The sequence below is a fragment of the Pseudonaja textilis genome, chromosome 4, assembly GCF_049901715.1.
Source record: "Pseudonaja textilis isolate UNSWEBS1 chromosome 4, rPseTex1.2, whole genome shotgun sequence".
NCBI lineage: Eukaryota > Metazoa > Chordata > Lepidosauria > Squamata > Elapidae > Pseudonaja > Pseudonaja textilis.
Window position 1 is genome coordinate 50,401,024 of NC_141993.1, and position 22,957 is coordinate 50,423,980.

A 22,957-nucleotide genomic window follows, 5' to 3' on the forward strand; every position below is an offset into this window, starting at 1 on the left:
ACTTGCCATCCAAATAAGATATGTTCATGAATTAATTATTCTACTACTTCACTGAGAATTAAGCCAGTCAGATCAAATCAGCTGGGAAGAGATTATAGGGGAAGGTGTCTTTCAAGAACTAGCTCTGTGACGTATAGTGTTTTATAGGTAATCAGTGTGGCTCATAGGCACTGCCTACACCGCTGTGTTCTGGATCAGTTTGAAGCTTCTGGGTAGTCTTCAAGGACATGTTATAGTAATCAAGTCACGAAGTGATCAGGGTATAAATGACTGTTTGAAGGACCTCCTAATTTTAGAAAGGGCACAATTGGTACAGCAGATAAAGCTGTACAGAGGCCTTCTTAGCCACAGTGGCTACCTGCTCATTGAGCAGATATTAAAATTGCTCGTAACTTCAAATCCTCATCAAGATGCACTGTTGTGGTGGTGGGGCTCATCACATCTATGAGGACTCCACATTCATCTTGAATATCTCATTAAAATTAAGGGAGAATCATCTCTGTCTCTTTCTTGTCTAGTTTATAGCCGTATACCTTAACAATAGAAATTCAATTTCCCTCAATATTTCACTCAGTTCTTATAATTATTCCATGGACAATTTATGCAAGTTCTCCTGGGATATTTTCACATAAATCTCCAACTTTTTCCTGTAGAATCTTGGTAATATCATATCCACCTCCATGCAGAATTGCTGCCAAGACACACTTTCAATCACCCGGCTGTCTAAATTCAAAAAGATTTAAGTTTTATTCATAATAGATAAATAATGGATTGTCTTGGGTGGGGGAGGGGGAAAGCAGATCTGTTAGAATGTTTTTATTAAGTGTACCTCTGTGTGTGTGTGTCTGTGTATCTGTGTGAACAAATGGAAGATAATGAAAATATTTGTAGAAATATATTTCACTCTTAGTGTTGAGTTTTTTCCTGTCATAAATTGCTAAAAACATGCTACATTGTGCACAGTAGCAATATATATGATCTGATTATGCTGGGTTTCAAGTCCAAAAAGTTCCCATAATTAAATTCTGAAATATGCCTTTTTTGGAAAAGATCTTGAGTACCTCTTAATTAGGGGCTTCTATGGTGACTGCTAACTCTATTACTCACTGGGTCCTTGAACAATACCATCTTTTGGAACCATGATTTCTTTTCATTCTCTTTTTATCTTTTCATAGGAATAGCTTCATAACAGCTCTTTTTAATGGCCAAAATAAGAAAGTAGTCCAAATCACTTTTCTAGTTGAAATCTATACATCCAAGTCACTCTTCTGATTTACTATTTGTGCATCCATTTTAGAAATTAAAATATCAGCTGGTTTCATTTATAAGTCCTGTATAACTTCTTTATCAATATCACTCCTGTCAATTTTAAATCTATATCTAAAACAGCCTGATTGTTATACAGGTAGTCCTCGAGTTATGACTATTTGTTAACAACAATTCAAAGTTATTGTGGTGTTAAAAAGTGACTTACAATGAGTCCTTACACTTACAACTATCACAGTGTTCCTGTGATCATGTATTTAAAATTCAGGGGCTTGGTAAGTGGCATATATTTATGAGGGTTGCAACAACCTGAGGTTATGTGATCCTTGTTTGCTATCCATGGTGCTTCCCAAAAGTAAAATCAATGGGGGAAGTGGATTTATTTAAGGTCTGTGGCAAAAATGTTGTAAAATCGGCCGCAACTCATTTAATGACCATTTTTCTTAGTGATGGTAGTTCTGTTCCTAATTGTGGTCATAAGTTGAAGATTAGTTCTAGTAAATGATATTCTTAAGAGAAAGTTCTGAGTACATTGCTGTCACATATCCTTGAATTCTTCCCGAGTTAAAATATACTTTTCTCATTTTTCAACTCTTCTTTAGTACTTTTCTTCAGTTTTAATACTATAAAAATAGCAATAACACTTATACTTATATACCACTTTATAGTGCTTTATAGCCCTCTCTAAGCAGTTTACAGAGTCAGCATATTGCCCCCAACAATCTGGGTCCTCATTTTACCTACCTCGAAAGGATGGAAGGCTGAGTCAACCTTGAGCCTGGTGAGATTTGAACTGCCACATTGCAGGCAGCCGATAGTCAGTAGAAGTGGCCTGCAGTACAGTACTCTAACCACTGTGCCACCAATAGCCTATCACTTTCTCTATAATCATTATAAAAGATAAATGTGTACTATAAATAAATAAATAAATGCATAATGTGATTTGTTTTCACACTTGTGTAAATAAGATGTAAATTCCCATGGAATAAATTAAAACACAATTTGTAATCAAATAGTAATGGTTTAAGGCAGGGGTATCAAACTCAAGGCCCGCAGGCCGGATCTGACCCACAAGGTATTTAAATCTGGCCTGTGGGGCTGGCCTGAAACAGCAAAGGACCGGCCCAATGTGCCTCTGGCAGCCAAAACAAGGCATGGGGGGCGTGTGTGCCCCCCTCCCGCACCCCGTTTTGGCCAGTAGGTACTGCAGGAGGCTGTCCAGACCAAAAACAGGCCACAGAGGTGTGCGCATGGCCCTCCCGCAGCCCATTTTGGCTGGCAGGGTAGTGTAGGAGGCGTCCATCTTGCCTCCACCCCCACCCCGGCAGGAGAAGTACAACGCTGATCTGGCCCTCGAAGAAATCCAGGTTGATACCCCTGGTTTAAGGAATCTTATCAGCAGTCTTCAACCATTAAGCTTACTTTATTTCCATCTGCTTTTTTTCCTCAAGAAAAGCTTGAGGCCACCTCATTTTCTTCTGGGTAAAGATTCTTATCTCCAGTGGGAAAAGGAAGAACAGTGGAAGGGAAGTTGCCTAGCACAATTTTTAGCTTGGAATGCTAAGTCAGACAAAACATGTTGATCTCCTGCTGTCAGTGTATATAAGCAAACTCTTTTTTTAAGAAAGCGGACCCCTATACCAATTTCTGATGATTAACCTGGTTTGACCATGTGGATCTCCATGGAGCACCTTCTATGAACTTAATAACTTGAACTTTCCCATGTGATTTCCTTGTTTTATTTTGATAAATGAGTTGAAAAGTTACCAGGATTATTCTTTCCACCACCACCTGGATGACCTATAACCTATGTCATCACTTTCTCATACACCATGAGGAAAAATACTAATTTTAAAAATGGATTTTAATGACATCTACTACAAAGTGATCAGAGTTTCCAAGGGACTTATGCTAAAATATGAAATTTTCATAACATAAAAATGAAATAAAATCATTAACTTAAAGCAAAGACAAATGGAAGAGAAAGAGAGGGGGGAAAGGAAACTTAAAACTAATTAGCACTGTGCACAAACTGCTGAAAAAAGAAAGATGGGTACACTTGTGCTTAAAGTATAAATAAATCAGCTATTATAATATGTTAAAGAATTCTGGAAGGAACAATATTCTTTTCCATTCCTTAGGTTATCTTAATCACTTTTCTGGCATCTGAAAATTCAACAGATATTACTTCTTATCTACTGTTACCTGTGGATTCATGTCCTTTTGTTATGGCACTAGTTGTTTCACTAACCATTTTTAAGCAAAGTGTCCTCAGAATATTTCCTCATTCTTATTTCCATATAAGAAGTAAGAAAATAAAGCTGAAACAAAAAGGAATTCTGTTGTGGATAAAACTTTTGATTTTTCAAAATCCTTTAGAGCCAGTTTGGTCTAGTGGTTAAGGCACCAGGCTAGGAAGCAGGAGACTATATTCAAGTCCCATCTGAGCCATGAAAAACCCATTGGGTGATTTTAGGACAGTTGCTCTCTCTCAACTCAACTCACCTATCAGGGTAGTTGTTGTGGAGAAAATAGGAGGAGGAAGGTGTAATGGATATGTTCACTGCCTTGAGTTCTTTGTAAAAATAATAAAGTCACACTATAAATAAATAAAAAATATTTTAATCTCGAAGGAATTTAGTAATAACAGGTAAAGCTTAACAGTTGTGGTCAGAACCAAAAGGTTTTTGCTAATACCATTTTTGGTCCTTTTCTAATACTTTCTATACCCTTCTCTTCCCTTTGCCCCTTCCTTCCCTTCTCTTCGAAAGCCCCCATAACAGATTGAGTCAGATAATTCTTGTAAAAATTCTCTGGTGGTCATAGGTCCATTGGCTGCACAGTGGTATGATAAAGCATTAGGGCTAATTAAAAGTTCCCTTTCTTATCTGCTTACAGTATGTCCAGCTTATACATAGATAAAAGTGCAGAAGCTACTACTTTAAGGTGCTAGGTATTGCTACCTTAAAGCAATAGCTTCTCCACTTTTATTTATATGTTATTACTAATTGCCTTTATATGTCATCTCCCACTGAAGCAGAAAAATGGCTGGTTAAAGTCTAATAATCATTAATCCAATGATAGTACAGTATCCTTGATTTTAGAGTTGGGATTAGGTTGTCTTATAGACAATAAAAAAGCCAGTAAATCATTTTGTGCACTTACTGGTTTTCTTATAAACATATCACTACTCCATCCTTAGATTAACTTACAGGAAGCTGGCAGCATAGGAATCTGAAAGATTAGTGATGCCTCCTTCAGAAGCAGCCCCGATACCCTCTAACCAAATCCTTTTTCCAGGCATGTGTGCATTGACCACCTGTTGCCAAAAAAAGAAGGGGAAAGCAAAAGTGGTGGTAAGAACATAAGAATAGCCCTATTGTTCAACAATTGTCTATATCTGGTAACTTTAAAACATGTATTATCACAGGCTAGCATAAATAATACTGATTTTTATAGTGACTAGTAGGGCTGAAATAATGAGGAAAACAAAAATAAGTCGATGGAAAATATATTAATCTGAACAAAACTTTATTTTAGTTTCTTCTACTTCTTTTATGGGCATTGATCTTGGTTTCCTGGAACATATCACTCTTTGTTGACTTCCTATTTGTTTACCTCATTGTGAGCTCTCTTAGTTTTGTTGTATATGCACTATCCTTCAGTGATTCCTTTCAGTTTGTTTGTGGTGTCTCACGTGAAATAGCAGACAGCAGGCTAATCAATAAAATACTTCACTCTTGCAAAATGAAATTGCCCGTGCCTTCAAAGCCTCATTTCTTTATGAAAACAGAAATTACTCACACAATGTAAGATATTTCCATTATCCAGATCAGACCTTTATGTAAGGAAATATTTTTTTTACTTATACTGTAATTTTGCTTTCCGAGACATATATCACAGTAGGCTGCCCTACCATATGGCAACACCATTAACTTTTCTTCTTCCCACTTATAGCAGAACTTGGTATAAGATCTCATTCTCAGCTTTTAAAATGAGTACAAATTGACCTCATTCTCAGGTTTTAAAAAGTTAGTATTTTTAAATTTTCCACAATGGTATTTTTTTCACATATATACATTTTGTAGTTTGACTACTGCTTGGTGCTGCTTAGTTTTGAATAGTTTTATATACAGATAGTCCTCAACTTACAACCACAATTGAGCCCCAAATTTATGTTGTTAAGCGAGACATTTATTACATGAATTTTGTCCCATTTTATGACCTGTCTTGACACAGTTGTTAAGTGAATGTAGTTGTTGAGTTAATAACACGTTAAGTAAATCTGGCTTCCCCATTGACTATGCTTGTGAGAAGGTCACAAAAGTTGATCATATGACCCCAGGACATTGCAACCGTCATAAATATGAATCATCTGAATTTTGATCACATGACCATCAAGACCTTGCAATGGTCATAAGTGTGCAAAATAATCATAAGTCACTTTTTCAGTGGCACTGTAACTTTGAACAGTCACTAAACAAAAGTTGAGGACTACTTGTAATTTAAAATGTACATCATATATATATATATATATATATATGGAATTCGGCTTTGCTCGGGTATTTTCCCACGTCATAGTAGTTATGCTTTTAAAGTTGTAGCGACGTTTCAGCAGAATCTCATCTGATGAGATTCTGCTGAAGCGTCGCTATATTCAAAAGCACAACTACTATGACGTGGGAAAATACCCGAGCAAAGCCGAATTCCATACATGTAAGTACCCGTGAAAACTTAAGAAAAAATATATATATATATAGTATTCAACTTTGTTCGGGTATTTTCCCACGTCATTGTAGTTGTGCTTTTAAAGTTGTAGCAACGTTTTGGCAGAATCTCATCTGCCATCATCAGGCTTCTGTATTGTGTCTGTCTGGTCCTTACTGTGTATATATGCAAGTGTATATAGCCTGATGAGAAACAACATGGTTGTTAGATTAACATTTAGATTGGATGTTAATGTTAATAATCTGATTGTTGAGGATATGTTCAGACATCCAATCTACATTAATACACACATTAATATATAAGCCTTGTTTCTTCATAAATCAGAGCAGGAATTTGGCTTCTAAGCTATTTCTCAATAAAAAAAACAGGCATTAGTAGCAGCTACAAAGCTATTTCTTACTTTAGCTATATTGGTGCCTTTAATAAGAGTAATCAATGTTTTGGAGCATACTGTATTTTACCATCTTGTCAGAAATTCATTACTGGCCTTAACTCTTTCCTATGAAACTGCAGTGGTGAAAAAGGAGCATGTACATGGCACTAGAGACCCCATTGTGAGAAAACCCCTGTAACATAAGACAAACCTTAACAGCACAGATATGTCAAGGACATGATGGTGCCAAAAAACAAACGCATGTAACTGAACACAAAGTCTGATGATGTCAGTTTACAACTCTTGCTACCTCTGGATAGAAATCTGACAAGTACCTGAAGGTCTGGCCATTCACTAGACTTACTTGAAGGAACCATCTCAAAATGATAAAACAAAGAAGAGGAAAGGAGGTAATAAATTAAATTAGGGCGTCTGTAATCTGATATCTTTGGGTTCTCTGATGAAGTCAATCTTCCCCTGTTAGGATCTGTCTGGCAGTGCAACTAAAAATTCTATTTGAATTAAGAGAAAAATGATCCATAATAAAGCTGATTTTATTTTTTTGATAAGACAAAACATTCTGTAAAAATGGACCAAACATTCTAGTCAAATACCTTACAGGAAATAGAGCTAGGCATAGTAAGTTCATAGAAGTGGCCTCTTTTCCCTTGATATATATTAGCCCAAGGAAAGATCATCACCTTTGTTCTCCAAAACTAGCATCTCCTCCCCAACTTCCTGCCCTGCATAATGACTTTTGTATTATTCTTACAAGGGTCCTGAAATTCAACTATTTCAATCAATAACAGCGTTCCCAATATCTCTATCAGGACAGGGTTTAGGACATTTCAGCTGCCCACAGAATCTCTCTCAAATATTCTTACACTTATTTTGTCTTATTTGTCAAGTTTGCTGGAAGTTAGAGTGGACTTGAGTTTGCTAGACGTTACAGGGTCTTGAAGTAGCAAAGTAGAAACCTTTGCTAAACCCATCTGGCACTGAGCACTTGTCAAATTCAGACTCAGCACCCTGAAGTACTTGAAGCTCCCCACCTTTGCAACACTCACTCACTTTCTGGATTTTCCTGATCTGGTCAGAGAGTGTGTCTAACAGGCGTGTTTTCAGGAAGTCCGTCACCTTGGCCACTCGGCCATCAAGGTAGTAACTGGAATGAAAATGAGAAGGCAACAGTCAGAGGGGCTGCAACTATGTGCTCTCCCTCACCTTGACCAAGGACCGCTGCTGTCCACATTTACATTTCCCCCAAATATTCTCTCTGTTCTACACAAGGTCAGCTGCTATTGGTGACCTTTGCCTCTTTTTTCTGTTCTTTTTCTGTGCCTTTGCCACATGCTTTTCCCTGTGCCCCAAACCCCATTTTTCTACAAGTTTCTCCATGGTGATATGTTTTCTTAATTCTTCTTAAATTTAAGTCTTCTTAAATCACTCTAACTTTGCCTTCTCTATACCTTTATTTTTACCTATAGCAATTTGTAAGTCCTAGATGACTTTATTAAATTTAATGAAGAGAGAGAGACCTCAACCCAGGAACATATTTCTACATAATGTCTAGAACTATGATAAGTATAAACAATAATGACTATACAAATAATATTAATAATTGATCACAAAATATGGAAGTCCCCTCAGTTGACTTTCCAGATCCATTTACTCAGATTTGTAAATAAATTCAAAGACCAAGTACAAAAGAATTCTAAACACCAAAAGCAATTAAATTGTTGGAGAATAAGAGAAGAAAGCCATTTCCTTCATGTTCTGTTTGTCTTAGATGTCCTAAGGTTGGTCATTGCAAGCCATAAAGATGGCAGGATCCAACCAAAGATTTAGAAGTCCTGTATTGGTATGTTAATTGCCATCATAACAGTTCCTACTAATTAGTCACTTTGATTTTCTCAAGTAATGATATGCATTGTACTAGAAATACACACAAAAAAAGACCCCACCACATACATGAGATAATAGCTAGGCTAGATTCACTGCAGAACCAACAATCTCAAGTAATATAATGTCAGCTGAGGATCATAGTGAAATAACCTTGGGAGGATATTGATTCTGTTATGTACTATGGAATCATCTTCCTAAAAGTTACCAACTGATTCCAACTTCTGTTTTCTTTTATTTTATCTTACCCTTTGTACTTATCAATAAACAATTTACTGGATAGTACATATAAAACAGGTAAAGGAGACTTATCCTGCTATAAAGTTAGATCTCAGAGAGCCATGGTAAGCTAGAGACAGCTTACCTTTCAGTGGAATATATTGATGGATTGTCTGTATCTAATTTAACATGAAGGAGTCAATAGTATAAATGTAATGTTAGTAAATTAAAACGATGAAGTTATATATAGTATATTCAGATGAAAAGCATATGCTACAATATCTGTGCTGGTATCTGGATGGGGAGACGCAAGCTTAAAAATGAACCCTAGAAAAATGAAATGGCCGTGGAATAGGAAACCATCCAGAATCTTCTATGAAAATTCAGTAAATAGTTTTGCATAGGTTTGCTCCATTCCGCATGAATTTATAATTTCTTTTGATTTTCAGTTCCTGCTTAAAGGGGAAATGGAAGCTGTGATAAGAAGGGCCTTTGCACAACTCCATATAGAACCTTTCTTGGAATGAGAAAAGCTGGACACAGTTATTCATGGCTTGGTCATTTTTGGTTGGAGTATTGTAATATATTCAATATGGGGCTACTTTTGAAGAGCATTCAAAAATCACAGATGATCCAGAAAGCAACAGCTTGAATAGGTATGGCTGCATCTCAATTTGTCCATATTTTCAGAGCTGCACTGATTACCACTTTGCTACAGTAGTAGGTACAATTAAAAAATCGTGGTTGTCATTTTTAAAGCCCCTTGCAACTCAGAATCTGGTTGTCCTAATTACTGCCTTCTTCCAGTTGGTCTGATAATATCAGACAGAAAGGCTTCCCTCCAAGCTATTAACACCATTTTCCAACAAGGCCTTGGGGATAGAGCTCTTATATATCATTCTTCTAGTTCTCTTCATTAATGCTAGCCATAAATGCAAGAAAGGCCAGGAAATACTTATTTTATTATTAATGGGATAGGTTCAGGCTTAGTCAAACTTAGTCAGCTTAGAAAAGATCTAATCAAATCAAAACAATAGCTGAGATTTCAAGAAGGGATCCTCTTAATATAGCTAAGACCAGATCCAAACCACTGTAAGCCACTATGTGAATGCTTCAGTTACTATTTTAGTCATTTCTGATCTTTTTCCTGAAATATTTTCATTATATTTTATTTCTTGGTTTATAAAAATCATAGAATTACCACACTATTAATTGAGTGATTTTCCTACATTCTCAAAACACTCACGTTATAGTGCAATCTAGCAATACTTAGTAGAAAGAACAAAAGACATATAGATTAAATTAATGTTGCAAATTAATTAAAAAACCTTGACCTCAAAAAACTTGGTTTCAAGTAAAATTTGAGTGAGCACTAATAGTTTATAATAGTTCCAGCTTTTAATATCTATCATACTGTAGCATGTTAGCTGTCTCACAGCAGCACATTCTAAATATAACTATGCATAAATCAAGCATGGGTTTGTCAACCAGATCTATTCTCTTAAACTACAAGGAGATATGTAGCATTGACAAATGAGAGCTCTGGAACATATTATCAGGCACGCCAATATTTAATTGTCAGATAGTAATGGGTGGAGAACCTAATGGAGAACAAACCAGAGTGGGGAGTGGGAAGATATCATTCAGGATGTAGATAGACCTAATTACAGTAGCTGCTCCACAGACATGTTGTCTTAGCAACCCAGGAGAGGTAAGGAAATTTATGCTTGGTTTCTTGATCAGTGCCTTCCCGATCTACAGTATTTTGTTCATCTTCTCTGAAGACTAGCAGTTAAGTCTATTGTTCTGTATTGCTAAACTAGGTATTGTATTACTATTCTCATTAGGTTCAGAGACCTACTGCTAAGCCTTATAACATTTCCACATAAGTCTTGAGAGAGTAGGAGTTAATGAATTTAAAAGGCATTCCCAATATAGTAGGTCAGATATGCCTGCCTCTCTCAGATATATTTGCTGCTGGAGAACTGAAATGCCATACAACTGAGCAAATGTTTTATCCCAAGGGATAAAAAGAAGGATACAGGGAAGTATAGACTGGTCACTTATACCTGGAACAGATTATAAACACTACCTTGAAAACAAAGAGGTAATTACCAGAAATCAGCATGGATTTGTAAAGAATAATTCTTGCAAGATTAATCTTGTGACTGAGTAGATTACAAAGATACTGTAGACATAAGATAGCTAGATTTCAGCAACAAACTGGGCAGATAATTGATAACCTATTAAGTACTGTAATCAGTAAATTAAGAATGATATGGATAGCATGACAATAAAGTGGCTTGACAATCAATCATTCTCAAACTGTGGTCATCAGTGGTCCCTCATTCAATTCAAGAGAGTTGGTGAGATCACCAACTCTCCCTCTCCTCCTTCAGTATTTCATTAATGATGTGTATGAAGAGATAGAACGTTTATCAAATTTTCAGACCTAACAAAATTAGATAGCTGATAGAAGACAGATAAAATTAAAAACAAGCTTGGTAGCTCAGAAAAATAAGTTGAAAGAAACAGAATTATATCTGTATTAGTGAAGTACCAGAATAGGCTATAGTAAAGCTGCTTATTTGAAAAAAGATCTTTGGCATAGTAACCAATTGCAGACTGAATATGAGCTAATGATATGATTGGCTACAAAAAAAACTACATCGACAAAAGTACAGTTTCCAAATAATGGGAAATAGTACAGGTAGTCCTCAACTTACAACTACAATTTGGTCCAAAATTTGTTCTTAAGTGAGAAATTTGTTAAATGAGGTTTGCCCCATTTTACGACCTTTCTTGCAAAGTTGTTAAGTGAATCACTGCAATTGATAAATTAGTAACACATTTGTTAAGTAAATCTGGCTTCCCCATTGATTTTGCTTGTCAAAAGGTTGCAAAAGGTGATCACGTGACCTGAGGTCACAGCAACGGTCATAAGTATGACCCAATTGCCAAGCATCTGAATTTTGATCACAGGATCATGGAGATGCTACAAAGGTCATAAGCCTGAAAAATAGTCATAAATCACTTTTTCAGTGCCTTTGGAAATTTGAACAGTCACTAAATGAATTGCTGTAAGTCAAGGACTACCTGTAATTCTGCATTATTCTACTTTGTTCATAAACCAACTTGAATATTTTGTCAATTACTGGGCAGCATACAACAAAGAGAGGCAGTTTGTTGTCGTGGTTAAAGGGATCAGTTTAGAAACTGGGAGACTATGAGTTCTAGTTCCTCCTTAGGCAAAAAACAAGCTGGGTGACTTTGGGCCAATTATTCCCTCTCATCCCAGGAAGAAGATAATGGAAAACCACTTCTGGAAACCTTGCGGAGAAAACTGCAGCAAGCGCTCAGACAGTTGCTGTGAGTCTTCACAGATTTAAAGGCATATGCGCACACGCATACATTAAGAAGGACTTAGATTAACTGGAACAGGTACAGAGAACGGCAACAAGCACAATCAAGGGAGTAGCAATAAGTCCCATAAAGGCAAATGTAAAGGAGCTGAAGATGTTTAGACTTGGGAAGAGATGACTGAGGAGCGGGAGTGATAGTACACTTCATGCACTGCTTGTAGCAGAGAATGAGATCAAGTCCTCCCTCATTGAAGAGTGACTTCCTTATAATCTGCTGCCTTCTTTTCTTGTTCATCATTTTTATGTTTTTGGCACCCTCTGGCCTAATTAGCTTAACATGATATGTAATGTTGACAATTTTATCTTTGGTCAGGAGACTGGACCAGATAGACTTTGATCCCACTAATTACACTCTGAAACTCAATCTAAATTGTTTTGCCCACTTGTCACAGATGTGACAGTGCAGTTTTGCTCTTGCTGGAGGGATGCCTTTTCATTTGCAGCAAATGGATTCCTATGCCTCTCAGAAGTATTGTCACAAAGATCAAATCAATTCTGTGCAACTCAGGCAGTTTTCACTGAGCTTGATTGAAAGGTCTTTGCCTCCACTCTGAACACCACATTAAGGCAGGGATGCAAGTTGCATCCCAAACAAAGGCCTTCCATCTCAACGTATATCACAGTATCGTTTTATTTATTTATTTGTTCATTTGTTTATATCCCACCTTTATTATTTTTATAAACAACTTAGGCTGGCAAATATACCTAATACTCCTACTTCCTTCTATTTTCCTTACAATAACTCTTTGAGGTGAGTTGGGCTGAAAGAGTGACTCGCCCAAGGTTACCCAGCTGGCTCATCTACCTGTCCATACGGTGCTTATTGCCTAAATGCATGCACAATAACCAAGTTTAGATTATCACATAAGCAAACTGAAGGCTCTTCTGCGGATTTGTATACTAGCCATTTCCTTCACTAAACAGAACTATTACATCTTCAATACATTTTTCCAGCAATATACAAAATTAGTTGCTCAGACCCATTAGTCTCAGACAGGATATAATGAACAAAGTTGGATGGCTTCAGCACAGCTGTTTTTATTTTACTTCAATTTATTGCAGAGGAAACTTTGCTCCATTATCTGACCTTAACTTTTACTTCAGTTAATGGCATTAAGGCCACTTCCCAACACTCAGGAATTTTTAGGGAGGTCTGCTTGAAATTAGATCTGTACCATCTTTTCTTTCTCCATTCCAGCTCACCCCAAGCCTGGGCCTTGTGTTTTTGTTTCTTTGGTCCACTGTCCCTTTCTTAATATAGATACTGGATCTAATTTATGGGATGTTTATACACAATTAGGTACTTCAGTTGTTTGTGTGAACCAGTTGCTAAATTCTCAGACATATTAGACCTAAGCTAAACCTAGTATTTTCCACTTTGCTTCATCAAGGTAACATTTTGGCTATCCAGGCAGAGAAGGAAGAGAAGGCTAACATGTGAGCTGATAGGAATTTGCACCATCAAAAAGGCTGATCTGTAAAATAATTGCATCAAACAGCAGTCTTCTGCATTATCTGAGATATTCTCCTGCCTTTATTGTACTACAATTAACCATTACTGACATGCTATGTATCCACCAGCTCCAACTGCTCAGTTTCAGTTTCTGACTTCGGTTTTTCTTAATAATTTATTATGAAAACATGTGCTGCATGTGTACATGCATACACAATTTTCAAATAAAAGCCTTCACCACACAGCAACACCAAAAACCATGGCAACATAAGTTCTGATAGGATATGGATGGGAAGATTGTTTTCCAGCAATGACAGGAATAATAATTTCTAGAAAGTAGATGCTCTGCCCCACCCCTGAACTGAATTTCTTTCTAAATCTACATATAAATATCATAGGATTTAATTAAGATTACCATGTGTAGAAAATTGTAGCAAATAAGTTCATGTTTATACTTAATCTAGAAGCATCCACTGCCTTAGTCCAACTTGGGCTCCTGAGAAAAAATTCTGACTGTAACATCTAGATTATTTTTATCTCAGTGATTGGGTCCTGGCTGCAAACCACCTTGTTATACATATTCATTATATGAAATATTACACATTTTGCTTTTTCTTTATTTCAGTCCATTGCATGGACTCTTCCAAATAATTTTTCCATACTAGATGTTCAAATATTCTTTTATTCCATTCAAACAGTGTAACAGCTACAAAATTCATGGTATATATTTCATGAGCAAATATCTCACAAAAGTACTGCCAGTCACCCTAAAACCATAAAAACATGTGATAGTACTAATAAGTAACAAATCAACATGTGGCCAACAGTGCCATTTTCATTATAGCCAGACTTATTCTCTTTTTATAGATAGTGTGTCTGTTTCTAGGAAAGTAATCTGAATTCCCATATTTCTGAAAGTTAGGAAGAAAAGCAGCATAATGAAAAGAGTTTCATAGTGCCTATAAGAGTCTGCTGTATGATACTGTGAACAATGAACTTATATCCTAAGTTACCATAGTTTGTTATGAATATAACTATGATATTATTTGGAAAATGCTCCCTTCAGAGGGTGATAACCTTGCATAGAGTCTAAGGCATTCAAAAATATGCAACAGCATTCTTGCATATGTGCTAGTGATAGTTTAAATCATTGGTTGCCAACCAGTGGGCCAGAGACCACTGGTGATCCGTGAGAAAATTTTGGTGTTCCGCAGAGAAATGTCACCCCCAAAGCACCCCAAAGCCATTAATCCAGGCTGCAGGGGAACACAAGGCTTCCCCACCCACATGGCCCATGGGAACACAAGGCTTGTCACTTGCATTGCACAAGTCACTTGCATTGCGAACATGAGGTAGTGAGGGGAGGGGGGGAAACGGAAGAGGGGGGAACTTGCCCCATGTGCCTCGCCTGGCCACTGGACTGCTTCTTTCTTCTGCTTTTGGCTGCATGCAAAGAAAGCAGCAAAAGTCTTTCTTTCTCTCCCCCAAATGAAATGAGTCTTTGGGACCCTGCAAGGCATCCTGTTCCAAGAAAGCTGCACTGGCACAACAAGTCTCAGAAAGACTCATTTCTGGCAGAGTTTAGGGGAGAGAAAGAAAGACTTCTGCTGCTTCTGCTGCTTTCCTTGCATGGAGTCAAAAGTCTCTCTCTCTCTCTCCCCCTGAGAATGAATCTGGAGATGGTATCCTGAGATCTCAAAGAATGATCTATTGGTAGGAAAACAGGGTGGGGAATTTTCCTGCAGACTTTTTTGTGGATTTTCCCAGGGAAAACGTCAGCAAGCCACCGTCACTCAAAATTCATATTAGTGGTCCGCGGGATTTAAAATAATGAGTTTGGTGGTCCCTGAGGTCTAAAAGGTTGGCGACCCCTGGTTTAACTGAAATTTGAGAATATCTTCCATCTACCTAATTTTACTATGTTCTATTTTTTGTCAGCCAAAACAAAATCATCAAGACTTAATGCAAGTAAAGTTACATTACTTTCACCAAAGGATTTGTCTTCTTTGTATAAGACCTGTTGATGACTCCTGGGCATCCAGTTAATTTATGATTTAGGGGAGATATTTTCACTATCATCAGGAAACATACATGGAATCCTTGAAGGACATGATTCATTAAAAATGTGCAAGGCAACACCTTTTTAGTGCTCATCATTCTGAAAACATCAATAATGCTAACAGCCAAATCCCTAGAATAAATTACCATTGTAGTTTTCAGTATTCAATTCATAACTGGCACTAAAGCCATTTTGATACGCAGAAGAAACACCAAACATTAATCTCAACTATTTTTCAAGGGAGCTACCGCAACTAATAGGACTGCTATAGCAAAATTCCTATAGCCAGGATTTCTTCAATAACAATAATCCGTTCAGTCTTAGTAAATGCTGAACATGAGAGTTTCCAAAAATATCATGTATTATCACTGGATAGAGAAACTTGATTGCTCAGTATAAACAATACAAAGAACAGAAATTTCTTCTTTCCCCCAGCCTTTTTCTGGAGCCCACTGGCTCAGCAGCACTGATTCTACATTCAGTCAGTTCCCTACAAGCTGTTCCTTACAACAGCAGGTAAATGTGATACACTTGCTGGCCTATAAAGTGGTGGCCCCCCAACCTTTTGGCCACCATGTATTGGTTCCGAAGAGAAAGGTTCTTCCACCGACAGGAGGGGCATGGCTTTTCATGCTGCCTGCATCCCATGGATGGGGCTTTGCTTGTTTCTGCCAGTTGCTGGCATGCCACAGACCAGTGTCTGTCCACAGATCAGAGATTGGGAACCCCTGCTATAAACCATTAATTATTCAGGTAGCCAAGTTGACTTCCAATGTGAATTTTCTTCAGAATAGCATCCTACCTGAATATGAAGTACTCCAAGGGCTTGCTAGGGCTTTGTTAGAATATCCTGTTTTAAACTTCATGTGAAGTCTCCTTGCTCTATAGTCAGAATAAACACTATAAGAGAGGTGGTAGCTGAATTCCAATGCTCAGCAGTCTCACCTAGCAATATTAAAGAAGAAGGATGCTGAAAATTATTATTCAGCTTAATGGCTGCCAATTATCTACCCCAGGGGTTGCCAACCTTTTGGACCTCAGGGATCACCAAACTCATTATTTTAAATCCTGCGGACCACTAATATGAATTTTGACTGACGGTGGCTTGCTGACGTTTTCCCTGGGAAAATCCACAAAAAAAGTCTGCAGGAAAATTCCCCACCCTGTTTTCCTACCAATAGATCGTTCTTTATTTGAGATCGCAGGATACCATCTCCAGATCTCAGAGGGAGAGAGAGACAGAGACTTTTGACTTCATGCAAGGAAAGCAGCAGAAGCAGCAGCAGTCTTTCTTTCTTTCCCCCAAATTCTGCCAGAAATGAGTCTTTGTGAGACTTGTTGTGCTGGTGCAGCTTTCTTGGAACAGGATACCTTGCAGGGTCCCAAAGACTCATTTCATTTGGAGGAGAGAAAGAAAGACTTTTGCTGCTTTCTTTGCATGCAGCCAAAAGCAGAAGAAAGAAGCAGAAAGAAGCAGTCCAGTGGCCAGGCGAGGCATATGGGGCAAGTTCCCCCACTCTGCCCTTCCCCCCCCTCCCCTCACTACCTCATGTTGTTCGCAGTGCAAGTGACGCAAGCCTTGTGTTCCCATGGGCCATGTGGGCGGGGAAGCCTTGTGTTCCCCTACAGCCTGGATTAATTGCTTGGGTGGGGGGGGTGACATTTCTCTGCAGACCACCAAAATTTTCTCATGGATCACCAGTGGTCCCTGGCCCACTGGTTGGCAACCATTGATCTACACCAGTGTTTTTCAGTTTCAGCAACTTTAAGACATGTAGACTTCAACTCCCAGAATTTCTGGGAATTGGTCCATATGTCTTAAAGATGCCAAGGTTGATTTACACCTGTGGTTTAGGTTCTGCTAAACTACAGGAGTATGTAATCTGTGGTCACCTGCTGAATTTCTTTGGCTTTACATAATTAGAAGAGTACCTCTTCCTTTTTTCATGCAAAAGACTGAAGAGCAGAATGAGGGTAAATTTTTTAATCTTCTTGTCTGAAGACTCTGTCAATGTTAGGTTCCCTTTTGTACTGCATCCAACCTTGTTATTATCATCATCCTTTTATAAACATTGAAAGAGGAAAAAGAGAAGAAAAAATACCTACTGTTGCCAGGTAACTGCATCCACTATGTTCCCTGCCACCTTCATGAACCTGTGAAATACAGAAAGTAGGTAAATTTATGGGCATAAGAGAAAGGCATACATGTGTACATGTGCACATGCATGTACACACACATCCTACATACACACCTGTCCCTCTATCTTTGAACAAATCCAAGTATTCTGTCAAATACACAAAATGAGTACTTTTGTGAGAGCCATGCTTCAAAGTAAATGAGCCAAATGCAGTATGAAATAAATATTCATGCTTACTTCAGTTCTGCATGCACTTTTTTGTTGAAAGAAAAATCTAATCTAAATAAATTTAAGCCAGTAATTCTGACTCAATTGGTGCTATAATATTTAAAGATCTGAACCTCTTAAAACAGTTTTCTGAACATGGCTTCTTTTGAATATTTTGGAATTGCAACTCTTCAAATTTCCACCAAATATGGTTTAAAACAGGCGCTATTTTTAGAGAAAGGCAAGAGACACAGAATTCTAGCAGTTAGCTGGGAAATGTGTATCAGATTATGAAGTGGGCAAAAGCAATATGTGTAATACTTAAGTGTACACAAGTGTGTGATGCCATGACTATCTAAAATGCATGGAATGATTTGATTTCACAGCTAGAACTGAAAGTGGTGTAGCATTTTCTCTTGCTGATCACAAAAATACATCTAATTTTGGAAGGGAAAAGATACAGTTTCAGAAGAAAAGATTTCCAATTCTTTCTCCAATGCTGCTGTGTGGATTAAACTGGCAGACCCTCCCAATTGTGTTTCATTTAAAAATTGTTGGAAAATCTGCAGATTCTAGACAAGTCATTTATTACGCAATCATAACATGTAGTTCATGGGATTTTATAGCAAGATCCAGATGTTGTTTTCTGTTTATAATCCACCAGTGTTTTTTCTCTATAAAGAATCCCTTAAGAAAGAAAAGATGGAGCAATTGCATAACATGCACTGATGGATAGAATTACAAATAAGTCTGGAAGCACAGCTAATCATGGAGAATTATTTCAATTAGTTTAGTCATGTAATACAATCTCAGTAACTGTGAATACTGAGAGTGACAACGTAAGAAACATGCCATAGTGAGTTGCACTCATACTGTGAGTCACAATGTTCCAGGTCTAATGGTGATTTGAACATGACCCCCCCACACACACATTTATTCATTCCAAATGTGAATGAATCGGAAATAGCATCATATTGATAAATTTATTCAGCACAAAAATATTAAAGAGTACTAATCCTGCCTTATTTATAGTTTCAGCTTTGCTAATAGATAATTTAGATAGTAGATAATTTACTTTTGTGGGCTGCTAGTCATTCAACCTATCACTATTAAATTCTAATTCATACTGATGGTACTGTGCCATGTGCCATCAATGGATCTCTTCCCACAGTTTCATGCAGATTTTAAACAAGAATAGGTAGAGTACTAATCCCTGTACAGCAGGGGGAGAAGATTTCCTATTTCCCCTCCCCCATCAACATTGACTGGAACCATACCCCAAATGAAGCTATTCAGGCAGAATGTTAAGAGAAATTTCATTTTCCTTTTTTATCATAGTAATGGATCTAGAAGGGGATTTGTGAAAGGTGGACTGTGGAGATTGCAATGATTTGGAAAGTATGGGCGTTTCAAGTCTTGGGATAAAAAAGAAGGGCTTTCCCAATCTTCAATAGACCAACACAGTTTCTGTTCATCTTATTTTTTAGGTATCTGAGTGAGTGGTTGGATGATAAGAGTTTTCTCCAAGCATCTTGAAGAGTAGAATGGCTGGAATTATCTTGGTTCTGGTGTTGTACATTGGAGTGGTAGTTGGATCAACAAAAAGAGGCAACAGAAGGTGGAGGTAGACACAAAGCAGTGGTAGAATTGGAATTCCCATTCAGCTGTGAGCAAGAGCCATCACTCAGCTGTTTTGCACCATGTCCGTCGTAGTTGAGCTATAGAAGATCTCTCCTTTCTTTGCTTTTTTCCAATATCTAGTTAGAGTTCCAGGAGTTTCTACCTATTTTCCTGTGCTCATTGGAACTTATTAGACCATATTATTATCATTGGATCATGTTGTACATAGCACCACTTTCCAAAAAGTGATGTTTTACTGTTTGGAAAGTTTCCTAGTAATAATCCATTTATAAAATTCAGAAGACTCTTTAAAAAAATAATAAAATCAGCATTTGGAAGAGGGAAGCCATATCAAATATTCAACTTGAACTAACTGTACCAACACTGAATTAGGTGATTCATTCATCTGAGTCTTGGTAATGCAAGTTTATAAGAAAAACAGGGAACACCAGTCCAAAAAAGAACACAATCTACCTTGCATATTTTATATCATTTATATTCTGGTAAACATATAGAAATAGTGGAATTTTCCAACCAATCTATAAAATTGAAATAACCTATAAGCCACATCCACTTGAAATCCTCCCCGATGAGATATAGTTAGCTCTTGACTTACAACTATTTGTTCAGAGACTGTTGGAAGTTAAGGTGGTGCGAAACTAAGGAACTTATGGGCAGTTCTTGAAGTTACAGCCATTGCAGTGTTCCTGAAGTCATGGGATCAAAAAAAAAATCTAACTTTTTAAAAATAATTGTTAATAATAATTGTTTTATACGTTTATTGTTTTAGTCTTGTATGCTGCATAGAGTCACTTGCTTTATGAAATCAGTGGCTCATTTAGACAAACAAACCAAAAATAAATAAAATTCTTCCATTTTTTTTTTCTACTTGGCTTTTCCGTGATCCATGTGTAAAATGATTTCGGTGAAGGTGTATGATATCTATATTGGCCAGATATACTTGAAGAATTCCCTGCTAGAAAAATTCTGCTAGATTGGTTATATCTGTTGTCATTTTCATAAATCTATGCCAGCTACTAGCAATTACCCTGTTTTCCACAGGTGCTTAAAAAGATTGATTTATTGCTCATTCTAATAACTTCCAGGGTATAAAAGTCAAACTAACCAGTCTATAACTCCTTAATTTCTCCTTCTTAAATCACATATTTGTCCTTCTCCAGTCTTTTGAGTTTTTTCGTCTTCTGCAAGAATCAGAAGTAATTGCTTGGGCTCCAAGATATTTCTCCAGAATTTGATAGTTATTCTTTGATGTGTGCTTTTCTTTCCTGATCCACATCTGTTTTCCTTCCATGTTTGTCATATATCAACATTCTGCAGCATACAGCATGTAAAAATGGGTTCTGATTTAGTGAATGGTCAGAGAACTGTCTCAGAACATATATGAATGTCTGCGGTGTCAGTCAGATCTTGGGAAATAAATTAATGGCAACCTCTAATATCAATGATAATTCTTGCAATATGTAAAAAAAACTTCCAGCAATGCTTACATAGTATAATGTTTGTTTAAATGAACAACAGGTAGAGCCAGTTTTATGTAACAAGAAGAAAAAAGAGTGAATCTCACACCTTATACTATAGGAATAATAAACATGCACAGATGACAGCATTCATCTACTGTTTTCTATTAAATTTAACTGTTCATGAAAAGGACTTTCCTAGAGAAAATACTTCATAGCTTTGGAGCGTGTATTTTATGCAAGTTCAAAAGTAGCACATTTTAATCTCTATCTCTCTATCTGATTTATATCGTGCTGCTCTTTTGGTGGCCCACAATAACACACAAAATATAATAATATTCAAAAATACACATTATAAGTACAATAAAATAAAGCAAAGCAATTCCTGGCTTCAGACCCTCTGGGATAGTTCTGTTTTCAACTTTTTCCAAAAGGCAGATGGGAAACCATTCCAGATGAGCCAGGCCCATCACATTAAAATATTTCCAGGCTTCAGCCTCTCAAACCTCTCAAAACTGGGGACAACCAGCTGCTTCTGCTTGCTCAACCAAAGTGGTCAGGCTGCCGGTGGGGAGATGCAGTTCTGCAAATAATTTGGTACTAAGCCATAATGCAGGTTAAATGAGGTATCTCTATTCATTTTCTATATCTGGTAAAACAACCAGCAATTAATAAAACAGAAATCTCTAGTAGACTGCCACAGGATTATTTGTGTGTGACAGAAGGAAAAGTGTGGGCTATAAAATGGTCTGTATCTGAAATTAATTTCTCTTTCACTATAGGTGCTTCTAGTTATTCTGCAGCTCCCCTATTGTGTTAATGGAATTTTATAGGGGGTTCATATGACATTATTTTTATTTGCAACCTCTTATGATTCCAATTGCTTCCTCCATATTTTTTTTTCTTAAAAGATGAAGTAGTTGCACTTTATCTTTTAGTTGGTAATATTACTAATCTTCCATCTGACAATACCCAATGAAGATTAAGGGGGAATGGGACTTAAAAATAAGCTTTATGACTTATAATTATTCCCTGTGTTTATGGGGCAAGGGGCAAATGGTTTCTTCCGCAGATTTTCAAAGGGTGTGTATATATATGAATGAGCATTGAATCTCCAAGAACATGCATAATGCTTTTATTGTTGTTGTTGATGTGTTTTTTTAGGGGAGAGTCCTGCCAAAACCAGTTATCCCAGAGAGACTTAAAATCATAACTTAAAGTCAACTATGGCTGCTCCAAATTTAAGATAATATTTTTACTCTTCTTCCAATTCAATTTTTACATTTAAATGATTTAGCACACTTTATCAATGATGTAGTTGATGACTCAAGCAGAAGCATCACCCTATCTCTCCAATTGCTAGATGCTGCTATTTTAGTTCGAATTACAGAGGAGACTGAATTCTGGTCTTCTGTAGAAATGCTTGTCTAGTATTCTAGCTCCTTATGTAAGTTTTTAAAATATGTAAGTTTTTAAAACTTTTGAAAGTCCTGTGTTGCAGAGACAGTTGAATTAATCCAAGAACGAGAACCATATTTTACCATTGTGTGTTGCTTGTTTTGTCACTAATGTGTGCACTGCAGGTTTTCATATGCTTCTACCAACATGGGGTTTCATGTGGCCATTTTTGGAGTGTTTTTAATATTTTAGATGGGGTTCATTTTTGCTATTCCATGGCTCTGCATGCTGACATCAGCCTTAATGCACAATGGAAGTCTATAATGCAGATAGTAAAAAGTATGCTATCACACTTTTTCTAGACTGAAATACAGCACTTTGATGCAGCAATCTGTCTGTGCCCTAATTTTCTGCATTATTTTCTTCTCAAAATCCACATTTGGTGGGAGAAGGAAAAATAACTTTCCCATAAAGCAGTCTTCCCCAAATTCTCCATCAAATTACAGTATGGGACTACTACAGAATATTGCTTGAGAATTCTGTAAATATTCATCTGGAGGACACAAGGCTGGGAAAATAGATATATGTATTAATGCAGATACATTTATGACAATATATGATATAATATGAATTATTTCATAAATATTAAAAATGGCAAGGTACCACAGAAATGCACATTTGGACAACTGAATTA

The 22,957-nt window shown here is 37.0% G+C and overlaps 1 protein-coding gene across 1 annotated transcript in view; it reads right to left on the bottom strand.

Moving 5' to 3' along the window:
• HPSE2 (heparanase 2 (inactive)) overlaps positions 1-22,957 on the bottom strand; it is a 131,529-nt gene that overhangs the window by 10,596 nt on the left and 97,976 nt on the right. Inside the window, exons 6-8 of the mRNA XM_026701097.2 lie at positions 17,529-17,576; positions 7,439-7,532; positions 4,479-4,585 (exon numbers count right to left, since the gene is read on the bottom strand). Coding sequence (XP_026556882.1) covers positions 4,479-4,585; positions 7,439-7,532; positions 17,529-17,576 — 249 coding nt within the window. The remainder of the gene's footprint in view (positions 1-4,478; positions 4,586-7,438; positions 7,533-17,528; positions 17,577-22,957) is intronic.